At 39.0% G+C, this 23,472-nt stretch overlaps 2 protein-coding genes across 2 annotated transcripts; both read right to left on the reverse strand.

Moving 5' to 3' along the window:
* Window positions 1-7,230: 7,230 nt before the first annotated feature.
* LOC103471316 (neuronal acetylcholine receptor subunit alpha-9-II) lies at window positions 7,231-14,131 on the reverse strand. The gene is made up of 6 exons (XM_008420221.2): window positions 13,420-14,131; window positions 12,973-13,118; window positions 10,171-10,325; window positions 9,813-9,993; window positions 9,340-9,691; window positions 7,231-9,266 (listed from the first exon to the last, which is right to left on the reverse strand). The coding sequence occupies exons 1-6, from the start codon at window positions 13,466-13,468 to the stop codon at window positions 8,476-8,478; spliced, it is 1,674 nt and encodes a 557-aa protein (XP_008418443.1). The 5' UTR covers window positions 13,469-14,131; the 3' UTR covers window positions 7,231-8,475.
* Window positions 14,132-15,443: 1,312 nt separating this feature from the next.
* On the reverse strand, window positions 15,444-22,553 carry ube2ka (ubiquitin-conjugating enzyme E2Ka (UBC1 homolog, yeast)). Its single transcript, XM_008420218.2, has 7 exons — window positions 22,181-22,553; window positions 21,554-21,647; window positions 19,335-19,393; window positions 19,143-19,225; window positions 18,246-18,345; window positions 16,793-16,921; window positions 15,444-16,688 (listed from the first exon to the last, which is right to left on the reverse strand). The coding sequence occupies exons 1-7, from the start codon at window positions 22,241-22,243 to the stop codon at window positions 16,614-16,616; spliced, it is 603 nt and encodes a 200-aa protein (XP_008418440.1). The 5' UTR covers window positions 22,244-22,553; the 3' UTR covers window positions 15,444-16,613.
* Window positions 22,554-23,472: the final 919 nt, after the last annotated feature.

Below are 23,472 nucleotides of genomic sequence, written 5' to 3' on the forward strand. Positions count from 1 at the left end.
TCTGTCCTCCAGCAGCATTGTGTTGGGGCTCATGTTGAGAGTGTGTGTGTGTTTTTTTTTTTGTTGCTTACGTTCAATTCTTCAACAATGAACACTGACGGATGCTGACTGCAGTCAAACAAATTCCTAGTCCTAGACTGAACCTAGATACAGTTGCCAGGTTTTTTTTTTTCTTGGTTTCACAATGTTCTGCCTCAGTGAACCCACTGTTAGATGTATAATCTAACACGGACAGGTGAAGAAAAAGTCTTTGATTTAGGTTACACATTGCCTTTTCAACTAAAATGCTCAGTCCTTCCAGCAATTAAATATCTGCTGAGGCATACTAGTCGTAGATATTTTTGCTTCTGGTCAAGGACAAAAGAGACTGTCGTGCTATAAACACCAGCAAAACACAGTGGTCCAAAAAGACTCTTTTTACAAAGAGACAGCAGCGGCCACAGTCAGTCTGTAAAGTCTGGCAGTCCAGCTGGACATTTTGAACAATGAAGCAGAAACTCTCTACAGAAACCAGAAGAAGGAAGAGAGAAACAAAGAAATAGAAACAGAACAGAGACTTCCATTGTTTGCTCAATTAAATTTCAAACGGAAAAGACTCATAAAACTGAGTTTACATGGCTGCGTATAGAAGTACACGTCCAGGGACAAGAGCAACTCCTATAAGCAACTAATGAGATTCAAACCTTGACATTGTCATCTGCCTCTGATTCGGCGATCAAGGACCTTCTTCATCAAGCAGGAAGAAGTGATTCATGCAACGGATAAAAGGTCAAAGAAAAAAAATGTCTAATCAAGATCAGAGTCATCATTATTTTTGTACAAATGGATGATAATAGTAACAGGCCAGTACTTTTAGGCCCCAAGATGGCGTAGCCAGCAACTTTTGTTATGTGTAGATAAGAGTAATACTCACAAGATCAATAGCAGAACTCATTAGCATTTGCTCTGTATGTTTTCTGCTGCTGAAGCACTTCTTCTTGATCTCAACTCAATTTTGGATCAGTCACTAGAAGCATGACATGTAATGTGTGTGTGCGTGTGTGTGTGAGTGTATCTCAGCATTCCTCACCTGGTGAGGACCATTTTTTTCCATCAAATCCTACATTGTGAGGACCCACTACTCAATAATAAAAAGAAGCACTGTTTTGGGGTTCATTTCTTAAAGGTTTAAGATTAAGATGTGAATTGAGACTAGGTCAGGTTAGGGTGTGGCATGTCAATGGTGAGGTTTAGGGTGAGGGCCCGGCTACAGAAACGAATGAAAAATGAATGGAAGTCAATGCAAAGTCCTTGTAAAGATACAAAGACATTATGTGTGTACGTGTGTGTACATTTACTGTATTTGTGGCTGCCACTGTGGGTGGGTCATGTCATCACTCAATCAATTTACGCAACAGAAATTTGAAACGAAAAGAAGAGTAAAGCTTGGCTTTCAGGTTGTATTATTTAAAAATAATGTGACCGAACAGAAAACATAATAAATAATATAACCCATCTGGCAGAAAATGCATTTTAAGTTGTTCCTGTAACAATACTACATATAAATATACAAAAAAAAAAAAAACTAGCTAAAAATCTCTCATAAAGGGGTTGTAATATCAATTTAAAAATGTTTCCAAATTAATTCAGAAGGCTGCACAGTGGCGCAGTTGGTAGAGCTGTTGCCTTGCAGCAAGAAGTTTCTGGGTTCGATTCCCGGCCCAGGTCTTTCTGCATGGAGTTTGCATGTTCTCCCTGTGCATGCGTGGGTTTTCTCCGGGTACTCCGGTTTCCTCCCACAGTCCAAAAACATGACTGTCAGGTTAATTGGTCTGTCTAAATTGCCAATTTAGACAGACCAATTAAGTGTGTGTGTGCATGGTTGTGTGTCTCTGTGTTGCCCTGTGACAGACTGGCGACCTGTCCAGGGTGACCCCCGCCTCTGGCCCGGAACGTTAGCTGGAGATAGGCACCAGCACCTCCTGACCCCACCGAGGGACAAGGATTTAAAGAAAATGGATGGATGGATGAATTCAGAATCGTGTGACACAAGAAACAAACATTCTTGCAAACATCAGATGTGAATGTGAACCTACATAACCTCCAAGTCACTCAAATGTCCATTCAAAGCAAACAACCATCCGTGTTTGTGGTTTCCCAAGATCAGGAATCAGGAGAATTCAACCTTGCTAGGTTTATCTGAATGGCTGACAGAATAAATGAAAGTTTCTCTTGTGAATGAGGAAAAAAGCCTTTTATTAGGATATTTTCAAAACGCTTGTATTTAGATTTTTTTGATTGTATTTTGTTTAGTTTAGTGATACAAGAATGTTTTAAATAATTAAGATTTAAGTTTAACTTGAAACGCTACTCACTGTCCAAGCTATGAATCTGAATGCTCTTTGTTAAAATTAAGCGATCACATACTTGTCATCACAGTGAGCTATTCTTATTCCTGGTTGGTAAATGTGAATACTCTACACATTCCATAAATCCACATCTGATTGATTAAGTCACATCCCCCCTGACTAATCAACCATGAAATTCTTAAACAAAGTTTGATCAAATGGGTTGAAGAAAGATCTCCAACCAGTGAGCATGCCTCTAGACTGAGGACGGGAGCTTCTTGACGTCTTGTAAGTTTGTGTGAAGTTTCTCTAACACTATTTTTCCCACACGCTATGGATCAGCTCAGCTGAGCCCAGTTAATTAAAGTGTCCCCGTCATGTATGAGTTTCTATTACAGTCCAGTGTTGGGGACCGTTCACAAAGCCAACACCATGTGCCACCAGGACCAGGACTGCTTCCCATGTCCAGCTTTTCCACTCTCTGATTGGATAGCTGTTTGTGCTGAGGCCGGAACGTCGTCCAAGCAGAGAGAGAGGTTTCAGGACCCCATGTGCCCAGATCACACCTGGCACATTTCAACTAAGGTACTCCGTTTTGTTCTTTTGAGGTTGTTGTCAGATGCTAAACTCTCTGCAAGTTTTAGACTTTTAATGAGTTTTAATTACTGTAAATTACTTCAGAATCAAATATATCTTCTGTTGTTAGGTGTTTGCTTTTGTTTTGTCTTACCTAATTACTGATATTAAAAATATGTTCACTCTTCAGACTGATTTTAGAAGGTTTGGGGTCTTTTTTTTTTTTTTTTGGAACTGAGTTTTACAAGGTAACTCATTTCACAAGCACACTGACAAACCAGACTTGAGCTTAACAGGCTTTTCTTTCAAAGAGTAAAATAGGAAATCCTGATGAGAAAATATGGCAAATATGACATTCTCAAATAAACATGCTGAAGTTCCCCTTTGTTAAGCTTACAATTCTGGTAAATTCCATCCACTATAACAAGATTATGGAGCAGGTAATGAGGAATGTGATCTGCATAAACTGAGGAATAAGTAAATCAAGTTAATCCGAGTTCAGTGGATGAATTTCAAGTGTGAAAGAAAACCTTCATGCCTATGAGGGTGTTCCTGCTACCTGACCTCTCTATCCACTGACATCACGTCAAATCGATTTCCTCTCCTCCTGCAGTGGCAGTTGGCTCACTTCCCTCCCCTTATCAACATGATGATTACACACCCCTGTGACTTCAGTCACCCAGACCCCACCCTAGTGCCAGTAAAGAGATTATGGGCAAAATTGATTTGTAGCTTCACACATTTCCCCCTGGTCGGTCAAGCATTTTTTTTGTCCCTTCCACATGCCCTTCATCAATCTATCCACATTCAATTCAGCCTGTCAAATAACTGCAGCAAAGCAATTAATTATCATTTGAAATGGTGATTCATTCTGTTAGGAGTCAAATAGGCTTAACTTGCAAACTGGGGTGTCTAACTAAATCGATAGAAGAAGTCATTGGAGCATTGTTAGTAACCCTCATATCCAGAACACACAAAATGCACAAAATGGAGATCATTTTTATACAAACGTAGGTCAAGGATTTTTGTCAAAAATCAAACGCATTGCAGACGAAGTGCTTCCAAATGCAGAGATCCAAGGGAGACAGATCCAAAGACCCTCCCGCCCCCGAGCACCGATCCCCTGGAGCGCCACAGGGACAATAGGACATGCAGAACGAAGCTGAGCATCCACAGACTTAAGCTGCATGAAAATATTGCCTTAGCCCGTGCACATACATTTGCTGAAAAATTAGACAGTAACTGTGAATTTGATCATTTCTGGCAGGCTGGGTGCTGGCTGACTTGAGGCTTACTGCAGTGTGCCCTGCAGGTGAGCTGTTAGATAATAGATAAGACTCAAAAGATGCTCTGTTTGCATCACTATCTGTTCTTTCACATGCTGATTTTTATGTCCATGGGATTTTTAGAAAAGACATATGGCATTTTCTTTTTTTTTATATGTATATAAACTCCAGACTTTAGCAGTAGTTTCAAAGGGTTTTGTTTCTTAATGATGTTTCATTTTACATGGCTTCAATTATCATAAGTTGTAGCACGGTAGCTGAGCTGTGTCCTGTCTTTCTCTGCTATCAAACAGCAGACAGCTCTCACAGAGCCTTAACGTTTTGATTTTAAATGATTCAATCACTCTTCTGTTTCTATTATATGTTTTAGCTATTATATTTTCATTTAACTAAAAAGCTTGATATGAGACCGACATGTGAATGTGAATGGGTGAATGTACAATCTCATGTGAGAGAAAATTTGTGCAACCAATTAACCAAACTGGGAGAAGAGGCTGGAGTACCCAGAGAGAATCCCCACACACCCCAGGAGTACATACAAACGTGTGCAGGAAGATCCCAGGAGTTTTTTTTTTGTTGTTGTCACAAAATAAGTGAAAAGAAGAATGATGTTTTGTTTGTTTTGTCAAAAACAATGTAGGTACGTACTCTTCTTGCTATATCATTGCATTTCTCCTCTTTTATTTATAGGATTCAACACCTAAATGATAAAATCTTTACCAGAATTAGTTGAATCTCTCAAAACAAACACACCATATTTCACACATTTTTATAGCAAAAGCGTACGATACTTTTAGTAACATATTTACTCATTATAGCAAATGTAGGAAGTAATCTACTTAATTAAACAAGTAGAGCCTCTGGAAATATTTTCATCACAAATTGTATGCTTTGGTGTTTTAAGGTAAAATATCATCCCAGTGATGCTACTATGCAGTATAAACCTAAATATAAAGACACGATAAAGCTGTGAAAATTCCTCCCACCAGTCTTTTCCTCAGTGACCCAGCTGCTTTGCTTGTTCAGATTACATAGTTTACACTCCGGCTCAGCATAGTAATCACTTTGTGGGACGGGATGAATCAAACAAACAGCTTCTTCTCATTTCTGCATGCAGACTACTGCAGGGAAAAACCCTCAGTGGAAATACTCAGCAGCACAATAAAACAGCAGACTGCCTGCTCCAGACTCATGCTCATGTTCTACACATGAACTCGGTTTTCATTTGCAGCTTTTAGAGTTTTCATGAAAGTTTTGAGTGGATGTGATGTGATTTGCCCTCTTTGGGGAGCTGGGAACAGACAATTACCATTTTCATCTTTGCCTCTCCATAATAACATGGCATGGATGGGTCAATTTATTAGATAAAACGACACTGGGAACTATTTCATGTCAAGCTTCTTGCAGTAAACCTCAGGGCAAGAGAGTAATGCCTGAAAAATGAGCGCCCTCTACTGTAAGGTTTGGCTATTGTGGCGAAATCTCAAATGAGAGCGGTTGATATTTTTCTTCCTTTGGAATAACTAGGAGTTTGTTTTTCTTTTTATTGCAATTTCCTGTTTGTTGCTGGGAGTTAAAGCAACAGTGAAGCAAGAGAAATGACTAACATTTATGACAGAATCACAGATCCTTTAGTGAATGTGTCCATGTTTTGAAATTTTACTTTTAGATTTATTCCAAAAATGGAATTACACTGGCGAAAAATGATATAAAAGGAAAAGTCACAGCCAAATGTTGCTAATCAAACCACAAAAGTAGAAGTTTTTACAGTTTGCTTGTCTGAAGCATGAGTGTCAACAAAATGTCGAAACGGAAAGGAATGAGCAATAACCTTTGGGAAGCAAATGTTGCTGCTCATTAATCTGAAAACGGGTTTTAATTATTGCAATAATCTCAACTAACACTAAAAAAAGACTGACTGAAAACAGCTAAAATAGTCTCTGATGTGAGGAATAAATTTGACTCAAGGTTAGATTGTAAATTCCTCAGAGAAACTGTCAAAAATGTAAATAGCTGAAGTTAAGACTTTATAGCCATCAGTTAGTATTTAAATTGTTGAAGTTCATAAAAATATAATTTGAAAAAATCCTGGACAAATCTACTTGCATGGTTGCCAGCAGAAAGCCTCTTTTAAATAAAAAAGTTGACATCATGGCGTATGGTTACAAAGTTATAAACCACAAGAGTTCTGGAGCAATACTCTTTGGACCACTGAAGCCAAGGAAAACATATTTAAAACACTCAGAAAACACATTTTACGAAGAAAAAAGCAGGAGAACACAAAATAGCTCTGTTTGGTCTGGTGCCTCAAAACTTTTAAAACCTCCTGCGTTCTCAAGCTATTTCAACATCCCATCATTCCTTCTGCCCTCAAGCCCTTTATTTTTATCCTTGTCCTGCCTTGGATTCATGTGTGCATACACAGACAAACACACAAACGCCGACACATTTAAAGGACTTGCAAAGTTTAAGGTGGGTGTGGGGGGGGGGGAGGTTTAAGGGAAAGACGTGTAAGAGTGTACACTATGCGTTGCATAATTGATGCTCCCTATTGCCTTACGTCCTCACTGCTGCGCTGGCAGAGCAGCAAACAAAGCTTGCTCATTAACTATTCACTGGATGATTTGAACAGAAAAATGATTCTGTGGATCCGCAGCACCTCGTAGCCGTGAGGCATCTGATTTCAGAGTTGTTAATAAGACATGTTGCTGTCTCCGCTGGTCATATTTTAACTTGACAGCAGATCCACCCACGTGTCTTCAGTCAGTGATCAGACGATGACGAACATTCAAATCAAAACTATGAGTGTGTCGACACAGACGCTGCACTGCAAACGGCATGCTGCATGTGTGGACGCGATTGCTTGGGAAAATAAATGATCAATAAGACTAGAGGAATATATGAATATATTGCTTTCATAAACAGGCCATATTGTGAAGCTGGAGAAGAATAGCAAAGAATTTAACACGTTTAATGTGCACTAAACAGAGCTTCTACAAAGTCTTTTTTTTTTTTTTTTCCAAATCTGGATATGCATTGACAATGAAAGACAGTTAGAAAATACATTTGTACCAACATAGATTGAAACTGAGAATGACTAGAAATTTCTTAGAAGATTAAAAGATGATTAATGTCTCAAAACGTGTGGCTTCTTCCCTCAGCATCACTATTGCAACACTCAGAGGTCATCTATAACATAAATTTATGTTTTCACCCACCTGCCAACATCACCATCTCACCATCACACTTTCTGCATTAAAATAATTTTAAAAAATCATCCCATAATCTCAGAAAACAGGGCTTTGATGTTTCAAGATAATGAGAAAATGAAGCAATGATCCTAACATAAGCTGAAAAACCTTACCTCAAATTAATAAGATGCTGAAAGTTTATTTGCAACAAAGAGCTTCAGATCACAGTGAACTGAAAATTTTATTTGGGATCCCCTGATGAGTTTCTTTTTTTTATTTCAACCTTTTATTTCTGTTAATTTTGATTTTTTTTTTACAGCTGAACAAAAACTCAAAATTTTGTCACCCAGAAAATTTTAATGTTACAAATTTTAATGTGATTTTTTTGATGCAGAAATATCATGTTATAGACATCACAGTCATACATAAGAAAACAGATGTTCAGAGTTTGTATCAATTATGTTAATGGAAAGTTGAGTGGAAGGAAAAATATGGCAGAAAAGCCGAACGCATCGGTGATAATAATAGCATTGACAGGCTTGTGAAACCATCTTGAATAAAAACCTCTGGATGGTTAACAAGTCATGGTTGTGGCCAGAGACTCAAGAGCCAAGAATAAAACCTGAGTTACAACTAGGTCACAACTCCTGTGTAAACCACTCTTAAACCAGAGCAGTTACAAGAAGTTACCTGGGCAGAAATTAACCAAAAGCCTTATTTCAAGACAGAAAGATTTTTTTTTAAATGTGAGAAAAAAAAACAGATCAAATCACATAAAACATTTGTAATGATCAGAGATATCTGACAATTTGAGTCTTGAATTGCAAAATGGACATTTTAGAAACCTTCTGTAAGTCTAAAATGCCATTACGTTGTTAATTCAACATTTTTCTTGTTGATGTATAGCACACATTGCTTGTAATGACAGAACAAATTTCCTCTGCCATTTTCTATCTTTTCCATCCATATTGCACCCCTATAAATCAACTCCCACACATTTATAACAGCAAATGTTTACCATGATACGATCTTTTCGTCAGTTTGCATCAGACCACAGAGCGTTGATTGGGTCTGATTTCCAGCCACACCGGCTGGTCATTTCGCCTTGCCAATTACGAGAATGCTCATAAGGAAAACCATGACGAAGAAAATCCACATGAAGAACCTGTCCATCACCTTAGCAATCTTCTTCCACTCTGCCCCCTTGGCACATGTGGCCTTCTGCTCTCGGAAACAATTAGCAATGTACTCCACGTTGCGGACCAGCTTGGTGTCCATGTTAGGAAACCCACTGCCAAAGCTGCAAAACACACAGGGGCCAAAGGTCACGGTGGGACCCTGAGGTGGAGGCTTTTTGTCTTCAGGACAGCATGGAAAGTTCTGGTCGTCCAGGTGACCTGGAGGCTTCTGGTCTTCCATGCAGCAGCAGTCGCTCGTTGTGATTTTACCGTTGGAGCCTTCATACCTTCCAGGTGCGGATCTGGAGAGATGGCTGCTCTCTTCTCTCGTAATGTGGTGCTGGACTTTCACTCTGTGCTGCTGGTGCTGCTTGGAGGGCTGGGGCCGGGGGTATTTGCGGTGGTGCTGCTGGTCCTCTTGGCTGCCGGGGCCCCGAGGTTTTCCATTCGCGTGAATGTGAGAGTTAACCTGCGAGTGGCAAAAGTCATCCTGGAGGTAGTGAGAAGATGATGAAGAAGAAGAGCCAGAAGCACAGTTCTCGCCCACTTCGTAGACAAAAAAAATCTTGGACATGTAGTCGATGATGAGCACTTTGGCCCAGTGTGGGACTGGTTTGGCCTCTACGCCGCAGAAGTGAATGTTCATGATGAAAATGGTGAGCGCTGTGGAGGCCGTGACCATGGTCATGGTGGCAATGTAGTACTTCCCTGTGGAACAAGTGCGAACATGAACAGAATGATACTTTATCCAGTGCACACAATAATAAAAATACACTCTCACCTATGAGAGGCACACTTTCTGACGGTGGCATGCTCTCAGCCACCATGAGCTGGAACACGGTGAGAGCCAGGAGAACCGTCACCCCGAGGGAAACCTTCTCCCCAGAGTCTGCGGGCAAGTAGAATCCCAGAGGAGCCAAGAAGGAGATCAGGAAGCACGGCAGGAGGAGGTTGAAGATGTAGAAGGAGGAGCGGCGCTGCAGGAGCACAGTGTAGGTGATGTCTGGGTACGGATCGGAGCAGCAGCCGTACATTATCACGTTCTTCGTGGCCGGCATCCCGTGGCATTCCCACTCCACATTTTCCACAAAATCAGAGAGGTCACCGCTATCCATGCCCATAATGATATCCACCTGGAAGTGGAGAGATGGATGACAAAGCGGAAGTGGCGCACTGAAATTTGAGAAGACAAAACATCTACAAATGTGTCACTACAGAAAATAAATCCCGCACGAAACCCCCATCTTTCTTCACCTGGTTGCCATTGTACGTCCAAGAACCGAAGGTGAGGTTGCATTCCTGGCTGTCAAATGGAAAGTAAGAGACGTCCACAACACAGGAGCTCTTAGTGATGGCAGGAGCATCCCAAGTTATCTCTCCGTTGTAGCGCAGCTTGACGTTGGTGTCCATTGGTCCTGAGAAGTCATCATCAGCTCTGAAGGTAGAAAAGAAAAGTTGACTCCCAACAAAATAACTAAAAATGGACAATGCAATCAACGTGTAATTTTGATTATATTTCATCCAAACAGGCCACCAAGAACATTTTCACAGTTTTTCTCAGACGGATATCTGGCGTGAACATGTCTTTGCGTTGGGCGACATACTGGCGTACTTGTTATAGAGGACGAGGTCGGGCCGCCACACCAGACTGCTGGGTATGTGGATGACGTCCAGACCGTCGTAGTCTTCTGTGTTCCATCTCAGGTAGGCGTCGTGCCACGTCTGCCTAATCCACAGGTAGGCAATCAGCACCTGGTTCCTCTCGTCCTTCACACACACACACAAAGGCACAAAGATGAGAAAAGCTATTTAAAAACACTCGCAGTGAAAAAGCACATGGGAAGAGGAAAATATTTAAAGCTGGATCTAATATCTGTGTAATAAATTAAATCTAATCTCAGTGGACAGAATCTTCCATTTCGTCCACTTCACATGGAAGTGGACATTACAGAACATTAGTGAAAAAACTGTGTCATTAAGATCAAAGAACACAACAGACAGATCAGAAATAAAGCTGTGGAGAAGTATAAAGCAACCTTAGGCTATAAAACAATACCACAAATTTTGAACATCTCAAAAAGAACTGTTCAATCCATTATTCAAAAGTGGAAAGTGCGTCTTATAATTGCAAACCAACCAATTCAAGCTTGTCCCCTTAAACTGACAGGCCAGGCCATGGAGAGAATTAATGAGAGGAGCATGGTAGCTCTGGAGGAGCTGCAGTGATCCACAGATCAGGTGGGTAAATCTTTTTTGAAGACTACTGTCCGTCTATTGTGCATTTTTTGTTAAATACTGTATTTTTAAACCTGATAAAGACCAACTGTGTAAGAATTATTATAAAGTCATAATAATACAGACCTGCTCATTTTGATTTGAAGATGAAGCTAAACGTCTCTAAAAGACTTGAGACTGGGGTGAAGTTTCACCTTCCAGCAGGACAGCGACCCTGAACAGCCAGAGTGGCTTAGATAAGCAGATTTGTGTGTTGGAATGGCCCAGTCAAAGTCCACAGCTAAATCCATCTGAGAATGTATGGAGAGACTTAAAAAAAAAATCCATGCTCATATTCTCGTCATCCAATCCGACTCCTGATGTGCAAAGCTGATAGAGACGAACCTTAAAACTGTTCTAGCTATAAATTGCAATGAAGGGGATTTTATTTGCAAAGTGTTGACTCAGGAGTGGATTATCAGAGTTAGAAGGATGGAATACGAATTCAATCCATATGTTGCAGATTCTATACTCATAAGAAGCAATGAAAGCTAAGCAATTTTTTTCTTCCACTTCCACAAATTTAAGGGCATTAATAATTGATATTCTGGGGGCTGTCAGGGCAGGACTTGGATTACATTCCCTGCAGCAGCCTGCTGTAGATCCTGATATGCTTTCTGTAATCTATGTTGAGTCAAAGAGCATCATAATCAAGAACAGAAGTGTCCTAAACATGCTGCAAAGGCTGCAAAAAGACACGAGCCCTTCTTTTCTTTTCTTGACGCTCATCAACCCAGCTTGGCAAGAGACAATGAAACGTTCAAGACAACAGAAGTCCAGAGTCGTCTATCAATATCAGGTGAAAGAGGGCCCATAAGCAAAGAACACAGAGCCGCATCGAGTAACAAAACACCCTCACTCAGAGTTTTGCACAGCTCTCTTTCATGTGTACTCTGATATAACAAGCCAGCAGCAACACACAGCTTGGTAGATAGATTACATTAAGGTGATGCGTGGTCTCTCTAAATGCATTCACAATTCAGCTGGTGATTCACCGAGGGGGGACACATCACTGAACCTGAACGGGAATCTGAACCAGTTGTATACAAGCAGGCCTTACAGGGAGGTTTTAACAGTTACAGGTCTGCCTCTCGTTTATTACCACCAGTGGTTAAAGCTCCGCGGGATCTGCTGCATCAATGCAGTGACGATAATTCAGGGAAAACTCTGGAACATTCAGCACAAACAATATCTTCATGTGATTCATCTCAGCTCGTTGTGTTTTCTCTGTGTTTAACAAATTAATTTAATCAGAACTATTATGTTTTGCAACAATGTGGCTAAGTGACTGGCATTGTCATTTTTGTCATGCTACTGAAAAACACTGTGCCCAGAATCATCACTTAACACACTCACATTTTGAATGCAAAACTATGTTTGTAGATGGATCATTTGGGATTTTTAAACACTTTACTTGCTTCAGAGTGGAAATGTTTAATATGTGGAACGCTTTAATGTGTGCAGAGGCGGGAAGAGCAGCCAAAAAACTGTACTCATGTAAGAGTAGCACAACTTCAAAATATTTTTACTCAAGCGAAAGAAAAAGTAGCCATCCAAGAAATTAATCAAGTAAGACTAAAACGCATTGAGTGAAAAGGGTGAGTAACTGATCAAAACATCAATCATTTAACATTTAAAAACTACATAACAATCAGATGGACCAAAACATAAAGTTATATTTTAAGGACAAAAATAAAAATAACAAAATTACAAACTCAGGTTTAAAAAAAGCAAAATAAATTCTGCTTTATTTGGAATAAAGCAAAACTTATGAAACTTTAATAGAAACTGGACATGTGTTCTGCATTTTTGGTTTGAACAAGCTTGTTCTTCATTCAGTGAAGTTACTCACAGTGGGAAAAGTACCCAGAAATGTGTACTTCATAATAAAATCAAAAAGTGCAGCACAGGGCACAGCGGCAGCACGGGGACGAAGCCCGCAACTCACAAACGGAGGCCTCAATCCTTGACTTGGCCGTCCCACTGGAGCACGATAAAAATACCCCTAAAAGTGAATCGTTTTTTCAAAAAAGTAACTCAAGTAAATGTGAGTTAATGCAGTTAGTTATTACCCAACTTTGAATATGTGGTATTTTAGCGTACAGTACCTTATGAGACGGGCTTGTAACCCAGTACCCACCATGTCTTTGATCTGAGAGAGGGTGATCTGTAAGGTAACGTTGAGCGCTCTGTCTGTGTCCTCCACAGGCCGCAGGGCGCTGGAGTAATTCTCCATCAGGTCGTTCAGGAGCTTCTGGGCATATTGGCCCTGAGCGCAGTAAACCACTGAAGGGGCAAAATAAGACGAGGTTCTGGTTTAGATGTGATGATTACAAATTGTCTTTTTTCCAAGCTGTAGATCATGGGTTGTTATCGTTTCATAATGCTGGAAAATGTATTCTTTATTGTTGCCAACTTCTATACTCAAATTGTATTTTCAACAACATATCATTCAAACAAATGGCATAAAGGCCATGTGCGCCTATTAAACTATACCTATTTGATTATAAAAACTACAAATAAAACACAAAAAGAAAATGAGAAAAGAAAAAATGTGTAGGAGAAAAACACAATGTTCCCAACTCACCTTCAGGGAGCAGCACTGTCAAACAGATCACCTGGATCGTCCTGAACATCTCTAGATATCTCCCAGATCAAAGTTAAGGTAACTTAAAGAAGAAATCCAACAGCTTCCTTCCCCTGAAAGGTTTACATGATGCCCGTTCAACCCCAGTTGAACTCAGTTGTAGATAGCGGGGCACCGTTTCATCTGGCCGTCCCTGCAGCTCTCACTGCTTGGCGGGGGAGGCAGCATGTCTGGCTGACGGGGACACGGAAACAAACTCTGGCTATCACATAGCAGCAGCAGAGCGAGGGAAACAGGATGCCCGCGAATCATCGCCTCACTACACATACAGAATTTTTTTCTCCTTTCTACTATGCCGTACATCTAGCTGGGCCACCGCTCTGTGCATGCAACATTATAAAACCCTGCAAGAGAAAAAAAGGGCGAGAAATGTGAGATGAGGTCACTTTGAAAGTAACGCATTTAGTATAATTGTTTTCCAGGGGCTTCATCGTAAGGCTATTCAATTTAGACATCAAATTTATCGGAAAGACTGTTTTAAGAGACGTTTGCAGCAGCACTTCTGAGGCCATCATAAAGGTCATATATGACTGAAACTGACGTATGTCAGGGATCGCTGTCCTGTTGTAACACCCAATCTTCAAGTTTTACCAGCGTAGATGTTGATTTGAGGAGTCAAGTCAAGTCAAGTCAAGTTTATTTATATAGCACTTTAAAACAGTTCCACTGACCAAAGTGCTGTACAGCCACAAAATTAAAACAAGTGAAATAAAAATTAAAAGCACACTACGGAGACGTTAAAGACTTTAGAGGTAGTGTTTCTTCTTTATAATTCCATCTGCCCAGGATGAATGTATATACTTCAGCCTGGAAGTATTATTTGGATCCTGTAGTCACTGGAAAGAATCCACAATAAATTTAAAAATAGAGTAAAAAATAATAATCTAAGAAAATCCTTTTCGCCTAAAAAAAAAATAAATAAATAAATTCAATGCAGCCATGATCAATGTATATAAAACTTTACTTAGATTTTTTTATGGACAGAATGAATTCAAAAGTTGGATTACAGTAACTTCAAATTTTACAGCATAGCAATATTGAGCCTCAGAGCTAAATTTTGTGAACTCATCCAATATGCAACAGAAGATACCGCCTGGGGGTGGATGAATTTTGCAGAGCAGTAAAATTAAATCCAAACATCTCATCACTTTGTAGCGTGGAATTTGGTGCAAGCAAGGTGAAAAATGTTCATTTAACTGGCAGGATTCGTGGATGGATTCAGAGGCACAAGTTGGTATTAAACAAGTCATCTGTTGTACCTACTCTCCATTTCCAATAAAAGGCAAAAACCTGAAAACTGGACACAGCTCACAAGCGTCCTTCTCGAAGTTCTTAAAAAGGATACTGTGCATGAGCTGAATGCAAAAGTAGTTTTATGACTCCACGCAATTTAGGATATGTTTAGCCACTGGATGTTTTTTTTTAAATTGAAGGGTTTGCACCATTTTTTACTGCAAAGTAAACCCCTGCAGGTTGAATCCCTGAGTTAATGTAGTGCGTCAGCCTTGTTTTTTATTCAAATGCATGCAGAAGCAATTAAATGTATAAACCAAGGTTGCCTTGAGCAAAAATAAATCCTCTGTTTATCAAGTTATGGTTAACCTTTTAAGGAAATGCATATGTTAGTGTCAAGAATAGGTTTTCATATACTTGAAATAGCTTCATATTAAACAGATCAATGACTTTCAAGATATTGAGGTTCACCTTCTAGAATGAATAGGATCTAATGCAGTCAAAATACCAAATCTAAATTCAAAAAATTTTGCAGCAAGACTTGAAAATTGTGCAGATGTACCAGAGTTTGAGTCCATCTAGAAATATCCCAAAAGACTTTCTTTTGTCGTTGCAGCAAATAGTCATTCTACACACTAATGACTCAGGAGGCTGAATGTACACAATGTTTGAGGTTTAAATATTTTTGAACAAAGAGCATTTTCAACAGAAAAGAAAAAGCAGAGCACAGATTAATTTACACAGACTTTAATCTTTTTATTTACAGATGAGTCATTGACATTTATTTGTTGATGCAATTAAGATGTCATATTCTAGACTTGTCACAGGTTGTGTTGAACATCAATTTTGTTTCTCTCAGATTAAAAACAAGAAATCAAATGCATCCATGTTCCTAAATAAAAGTGTTTTAAAAAGAAAAGGAGAAGGCCAGATGAAGAAAAGTTATTTCAAGCTATGTGGCAAAAGTGGAGGAGAGGAATCTCCAACAGGAGCTGCCAGATGTTGACTGATGGGGGGAGGGAGGGGGGGGGGGGGGGGACTTGGCATGAGGATGGCTACTGTGAGAACACCTGCAAGACGCTTAATGAGTTGTTTTCAAGAACACAGAATAAGCCCACCTACACGGTGCACTACAGTCGGCGCTGAACTCCTCTGTGACAGAACAAAAAATGTGATGGGGTTTTACTCCGATGCTCATCTATTCTTCAGATTAAATATACCGACACTGCAATATATCGTTAGCCAGATGTTCTCAGTTTTCACCACACTGTTGATGTCAAAAAACTGATTTCGTTTTAATAGTCCAAAGACACTAAACCGAATGAGTTGGGAGCAAGAATTTTTAAAACAGATTTCCTTTTTTTTTTTTTTTTTCTTTTTTTTTTTGGGAAAACAAGCCAAAAGTTTATTGATTAAGAATCGGGAGCAAAACCTAAAACAAAGCTGCTTTAAATTGCTTGACCCTCTACAACGAAAAGGTTAGCATGAATGAAAATAAATGCACTGCATAGGCAAGGATAAGCCGCCGACAGCCGCTTTTTGGACAGAGCCAGAAAACTGGGACAGAGTGACAGACGTGGGTGGGGTTTGGTTTCTATTTTGTTTCGAAGTGGGAGTTAGATGTGGATTTCTGATTGTATCACTAAGTGGAATGTTGGGTGGCCTTAAAGAAACCAGAGGTAAGAGCTGACAGAGCAGATGATTGGAGTGTGATACAGCAGACGTGACAGAGGAGATGTCACACGGTGAGGATAGAGAGGAGAAGGGGAACGTGTCCGATGTAAAACAGAGGGTAGGATCGAGCAGGATTCGCCTTCAGACAGCGGGAGTTTGGAGGAAAGAGGGTGTGTACGGTTGAAGACAGACGTGTGGATCAGGAGGAACACGACGGGTGTCAAAATTCAGTTACTGAGGAGGAGCTCTGTTGCCGTCTCCACGTCCCAGGATTTTGACGACAACGCCACTATTACTGCATTCTGGAGACAGAAACAAAGGTTTGGTTTCAATCTGCAGCATCACGCAGCGCCGTGACACGCACTGGTGAGGAGAGAAACGTAAAAGTTTACTGAGGTATGCTCACTTTTTCAAAGCCCATGGCACAGAGTTTGTCTATTTTGCGTGTGTACTCCGGACTGGAGACGGGAGCTCCTGCGTAGACGTGAGACCAGAGTTTTGCCGTCTGTTTAAACATCTCTGGATTCTGCTTGTACTGAGGGGCGAACAAACAAACAAACAAAAAAGAGTTTATGGAAGGGGGCTCAGCAGACAGCTTGTTAACAACTAAAAGGCATCTTGTTTTCTCTGTTTGGATCATATCAAGTTGGGAAAAAAAATGTCAGCTTTCTCACTTTATGCTGCCAAATTCATGAAATTTACAAACGCATACATGTCATTTTATTTAGGTCATACAAAAAAAATGAAAGCAAATGTTCTACGCAATACAATTGTAATGTCCTTTTTAGTAAAGATTTTATAAACACTTGAGTACTCCTACATTATTGACACATTATTAAAGTAAATGCATCTTGCTTTAGTTCCAAAGTGTAGTTCTTTACATAAATGACCCAGTTCATCAGTCAAAAAGCATTTATAGCATCTAATAGTTTTCAAATGCACAAAGAACAAAGTCTTCAGTTCAAAATAATGCAGGCACAAAGCCAGATCTGCTCTTTCAAAGTTTAAATTGCTCTACTGCTGAATCACAGATTAATTTATGTCCTTGGCAAAAACAACTACATACCAAAAGTGCTTCAAAGAATTATTTTTATTTTTTTATGAACTTAGAATCATTACTGGTGCTGTGAGCCCTCAACATTTATTTGCACATTAATTAATACAGTCTCATGTTGTAAAAGAAAGCACATGAATTATGTCAGAAATGTTGCAAAAAAAATGTTTATGTGTTGCTCAAAAAGCCAAAAATACCTGAAAGATGCATTTAAACTCTGTTGTTTACTCGTAATAAATTTTCAAATCAAGTTTTAGTCTATCTTTTTGTATCCAATGGCGTGCCAGACATATTTAGCCAGAAACCTGTTAAAAGGCAATAAGAGCGTCATTAAAGTTGACGCTTGAACGCCTTCGCATCCAAAGAATCCGGAGGAAAGTTCATATCTTTACCTTTGTCAGAAAGAATTCAACTAACCCTTTAAAAAAAATAAAGTTCAGCCAATACATTTAAAGCCCAGACTATAGTAAGGGAATCCTCAGACCATAGTTTTGTACACCTTACTTGAATAATGCAATACATGAACTGACAAACGGGATGTAGAAGCTCAAACTTGTTTTTTTACATTAAAAAAAAAAGCATAAAAATTTCTAAGTCATTCTGTAAGTAATGAAGTAAAACAAAATGTTGTGGGTCGAATTGTAAGTTTTAATAGTTTGTGCTGAAAGAAGCCACAGAAATAATAAATAAAAAAACTTTCAGTCCAAATACAAACAAGGGGGTAGTTCATGTTTTAATATGATCAAACAGTGAATTTTAGGCAACTACAGATTCATAAATAAAGCTTAAAAATAAAGACACACACCTGATTGGCTACCACAGCATCCTGTGGATCATCTGGTTCTGCTGCTGCCAGTAAGGCTTGTAATGACAAGAGGACCGTCCTCAGTGTCATGGCTGCTGCCCTGAAACATCATCACAATGAGCAACAAACGAAACGAGCTCCGAAACGACAAACAAAACAAGCGCTTACACACGAGTGCACACAACAGTATGATTAACCATCCAAGCTCCAGTGGCGCATTCAAATCTATACAAGATGAAGCAGAAACTATGATACATTTGAATCAGCTCCATTATTATAGGCTGAGTAACAAAATATTCAACTGAAAACTGCCAATAATCGAGGCATTACCAACAGCAACACTTAATTATATAGACCATCTGAGGAGCATGAGAAAATCAGCAATGCAAATGCAATGATACATAGAGGAAATAAACACGTCAGGCCCCCGTCCTGTTATTCTGCATGGTGGGGATCGGTTCGCTCTGTTCACTATGGGAAGCATTTTGTTGGCATGGCTCTAGTCCATCTGTTCCCTTAAGGTTTTGATTTACTCCACCAGTGTTAGAAAGCGAGCTGCAATGTATGATGGGAACCTCGGCAAGAACACATAATTCTCCACAGGATATGTTTACGTTAAAGGCGAGCCGCAAGTATTGATCATACTGGTTTTAAGTTACATGGCACATCCGATCATGTTCTCTTTCAAAAATTATAAACAGCTGCTGATTGTTTAAATGAAAAATGAGTCAAAGTGTTTCCTTCACTCATTTTTACATTTACGATGCGTCTTAAAACTAATGGGTTGAAGATGTGAAAGAGCCACAATTGTCTTATTTAGCCTCAATTCTTTACTCTATCTTACATAGTTGGAAAAAATATTTTAAAAACTTAAAATCCTGGCAATGATTTACTCACCACTGATCTTTAAGGATGTCCAGACATATTGCACCTGTGACTGAGCTGATATTGGGATGCCAGATCTTTGTGATAAACCGCACCTGAGGTATTGAAAGAAGCAAGGAGACATGCACAGATGAGCAGAGTGACGGGAATTTCTTTATGCACCAGGAAAGATCATTAGTCGCAACAAAACAAATGAAACCTTACCTTGGGTGGATTGAATGGATACGTCTCTGGAATTTTAATTTCTAGTTGATATCTACCTCCTGTCAAAAATAGAACCGGTAACACAAGAAAGGAAAGAGGTTGGAATATCTAGGAAATTTAAAACACAGATGAAAGATGTTAAAATTGATTTAGTAAAGAGTAATGCTGCAAAACTATACAAAAAGGTCAGGAATGTTGCAGAAGCGATACTGGTTCCAGTAAATCCACATTTTATTCACTGGTCTTTTCTTTCACACCATCAAAGAATAGTTATCATTTATTGTTCCACAGTGGGAAAATTCAGGTGCAACAACAGCAAATTATGTTAAGCAGAGACATGTATAGTCACCCAAAGGTAAAAAGTATAAAAACTCTAAAATACTCTATAGTAAGGATATATTCTCAAAACAGGAAAAAATGTGTTACTTAAAATAAAATAATAATAATACTATATATAAAAGCAATGTGTAGCTTTGTAGGTTAATTCAGAGAAGATAAATGCAGAACATATCCATGGGTGTACATGAACATAAAAACAACAACAACAAACATGTCTCCATAACTCTGATCTTGTCAGAAAAAAAAAAAACATTGGTTTTCGTCTTTGAGAGCCATTAAAGTCTCGTCAATTGCTCTAAATTATAATTGACGTGTACAGCAATAATGCAATTACTTTTGCAATTCAATTGTACACGCAGACCTTGCAAAGATGCTTGCTATTCAATCAATTCTGCCGTTTTAGTTTATAGTAGAGCTGCACATGCACATATTTTTAACGTACACATTAACATGACACTGCGATATAATTATCTAATATTCCAATATGGATTCTGATTGCAATTAAAGGAAATGTTGCACAGCAACAATAAACGTCCATTTCATTGGCCTAATATATTTTTTGGCAAGCAGTTTTGATGTGTGGCCCTTGAAATGCAGTAGTCTTTCAAAAATGTTATCCAAGCAGTTGCTTGACATTATGATAAGAATGATCATGATAGGGATTAAATATAGGTCTTTGCACTTAATAAATTGTCCAAAAATAAAAAATCTTTGTGCTGCACAATTTATTTTTGGCATGTCTTCAAGCATGTCAAATTAGAATGTAAAGTAGAAGAACAGTGATTGACAGATGCATCACCCTGGCAGGTATGAATTCACACAAAGAATACACCAACTGAACCCTTCCACCCTTATCACCAACCCTTATTCCAACCGTCCTTCCAACTTTTCTTCCAACCCTTATTTGGAACCCTAAATCCAACCCTAATATCTACCAACCCTCCTGCCAAAGCTAATTCCAACCCTAATTCCAGCCACCCTTTCAACCGTAGTTAAAACTCTCCATCCAACCCTCCTAACGACCCTCTTTGCAACCCTAATCCCAATGCTCCTTAAGTCCCTACTTCCAACCCTAATTACAACCCTCACACCATCCCTTCTCCAAACCCTCCGTCAAATCTGCATACTTTTAGTACTTTTCTCTCATTAGTTTTGAAGGTATTTGCTGCCCTAAAGGCAAATGTTTCTAAACAGAATAGTGAATCAATGTTGACCAACCTGACAATTATCTGTTGAGGCAACAACAGCATTCTAGTTTACAATCTATAGCTTCCATGCTAGACGGAGCACAGTGTCAATATACTAGTGATAGCCCTCTTGCTAATGTTAGCATTTTAGAAAAATAAAGATTTGCTTTTCATATACTTTAAGCCGATATATTGCTATTTGCATATTGCATTAATTAATTTACTTAGTCAACATGCTAAAAGAGCGATAGTATGAGGGATGAAATTTTAGCCAAAATTGTTTTGACTACATTTTATGAAAACCTAATAAATTTAGTCAATGTTAGATGGCATGCTATTGACAGCAATTCATCTAAAAGTAGCTTTTTAGCTTAGTGTCTTTTACATTGCTGCTACCACACTAGTTTGAACAGTTTAATTCTGTCAAACATGGTAGTGACTCACAACCATTAGCATAATATGTTTCAGCTTCTAATTGTCCTTTATTGTAGCCAATAAAAAAAACTTGAAAAATTATTTATGGCAATACCTAAAAACAATCCATAGATTTCAGCTTCTGCTAAAAAAAAAAAAAAAGCTTTTCAAAATATCAATTTGATGGAGCCTTAATGTCAAGAAAGTTGTGCAAATGTGATTTTTTTAAATTTATCATTATCCCCAAAAGTTGGCAGTGTCTCTTAAAAATTACCTCACCTTCATATGGTGTGTCAGGAGGCCCTGCTATTTCTCCTTTGAGTTCTGTGAAGTTCTCATCAACCAGGTCTACCTTTATTTGGTTTTTGCTTGTCTGGAAGAGCAAGAAGAGCAAATACCGGTAGTTAACCATCCATGCCATCATAAACAATTCCTCGTTAATTGCCAACTCATGCAACATCAGGATTATGAAAGGTTGCCCACAACTTGTTGCATACTCACAGCTCTATGTGTAAGAGTGATTTCACATTTATTTCAAATGTTGTATATTGGGGTAACGATAACACGTGGGTGATGTGTGCTTTAATTACCACAACTCTCAAAACAACATTTGCTTGGATTTCCCCGGCTAGCTTAGCGACCACAGAAGGTACCCTACTTAATAACATCCTCAAGAAACTTTGTAAGCTAAAATATGTTGGGCCATTTTAAAGCAACTGTTACTCTCTACACTTACGACCGCAGTGGCACATTATGGTGAGCTGACGTTTGTCGCCACTTTTAATCACAGCCGATACAGTTAGCTTACAGCTAGCCACTTTAGTGAGCAAGCGTCTGTGACTCATTCAGCCACAGAAAGTGAAATAAATCCAGGTACGACTCAGAGTGGCAAACACGACAACCAACCTCTTCGCTCTTCAGAACCTCCTTGAACTCCCGTTTTATCCTCTGAACAGCAATATTGGCCATGGTTCCCCCAGTGTTCCCGTCCGGTTGGTTGGTTGGGGCCTCGTCGCCAGTCCGACCAGTCAGCTAGCGCTAGCTGCTTTTACCGACAGCAGCTCCTGACTTTTTTTAAAATACACGGTCTCAAAAATAACAGCTGAAACGTTGTTCGCCTCCTGTCTCGTCGGTCCCCGAAGTTGGTGGGAAGCTTAATCAGGGGGGAGTAGCTTAATGTGAGTCTGTCATCTCAAATATGCAGCAACAACACAATGGTTGGTAGAACAGAAAACATTTTAATACCAAAAACTGCATGCAGTCTAGAGGAGACAGGGTCATGTGATCAACACCGTCAACGCTCCCTCCCATTGGTAGATCAATGTACAATGAAAACCCATTATTATTATTATTATTATTATTATTATTATTATTATTATTATTATTATTATTTACCTAAACCTAAATTTAAAAAGCCATTACATAACAAATAATAAAATGAGATACAAGTAAGAAATAACGTGTTTAACAGTTTGCATGTTATTTGAAAAAGCCAAACTGTGATTTTTTTAAATTATTTATTTATTAATTAAAATAAATTAGGTAAAATAACAGGTAGGTAAAATAACAGTATAGACTACAATTATCTATATGAAAGGCTAAATGTTTTTTTCTACTTTTAATCCCACAGACTTTAAAAGAATGTATACCATCTTGTTGGGAAACGTAAGCTATTTTTTGTAAATAAAATTTTCTTTCATCACATATTTTTCTACTGTACAGTTTAGCAGCACTTCATATCAGAAGTTTAAAAGTGACAAAAAACTAACAAAAACTCAACAAACACAACAGGGTCATGTCTTCCATGCATAGTTTCCTTCTGGCAACTTCTTCGTCTATAAAAAGCCTTAACTTTTGACTGACACCGGTGCAGTTGCATTAAATCCTTCAAATATCTGCTCCGGCCTTGCATTTCATTTGTCTTGTTTTTTCTCACAGCAGACTTCCAGACTGATTGGTTCATCTCAGAATCACTAATAACACCAGATGGCACTGTTGTTCCATCCCAGGAGAATTACAAAGCGTGACGAACGCTTGACTAAGGACGACCAGACTTCTTCGTATAAAAGCTAGAACTACACACAATTAAATAAAAAAAATACATCAGAGTAACACACACACACGCACACACACACACACACACACACACACACACACACACACACACACACACACACACACACACACACACAAAACAA

This window comes from Poecilia reticulata, linkage group LG10 (genome assembly GCF_000633615.1).
Source record: "Poecilia reticulata strain Guanapo linkage group LG10, Guppy_female_1.0+MT, whole genome shotgun sequence".
Taxonomy (NCBI): Eukaryota; Metazoa; Chordata; class Actinopteri; order Cyprinodontiformes; family Poeciliidae; genus Poecilia; species Poecilia reticulata.

Coding starts and splice junctions, on each gene's coding strand:
- LOC103471316 (XM_008420221.2), bottom strand. CDS start 13,468: ATGTTCAGGACGATCCAGGTGATCTGTTTGACAGTGCTGCTCCCTGAA. Junction 9,994..10,170: donor GACCTCGTCCTCTATAACAA/GTACGCCAGTAT, acceptor TTCTACCTTCAG/AGCTGATGATGACTTCTCAG. Junction 9,692..9,812: donor GGACGTACAATGGCAACCAG/GTGAAGAAAGAT, acceptor CTCCACTTCCAG/GTGGATATCATTATGGGCAT.
- ube2ka (XM_008420218.2), bottom strand. CDS start 22,243: ATGGCCAATATTGCTGTTCAGAGGATAAAACGGGAGTTCAAGGAGGTT. Junction 21,648..22,180: donor AGGTTCTGAAGAGCGAAGAG/GTTGGTTGTCGT, acceptor TTGCTCTTCCAG/ACAAGCAAAAACCAAATAAA. Junction 19,226..19,334: donor ATCCATTCAATCCACCCAAG/GTAAGGTTTCAT, acceptor TCAATACCTCAG/GTGCGGTTTATCACAAAGAT.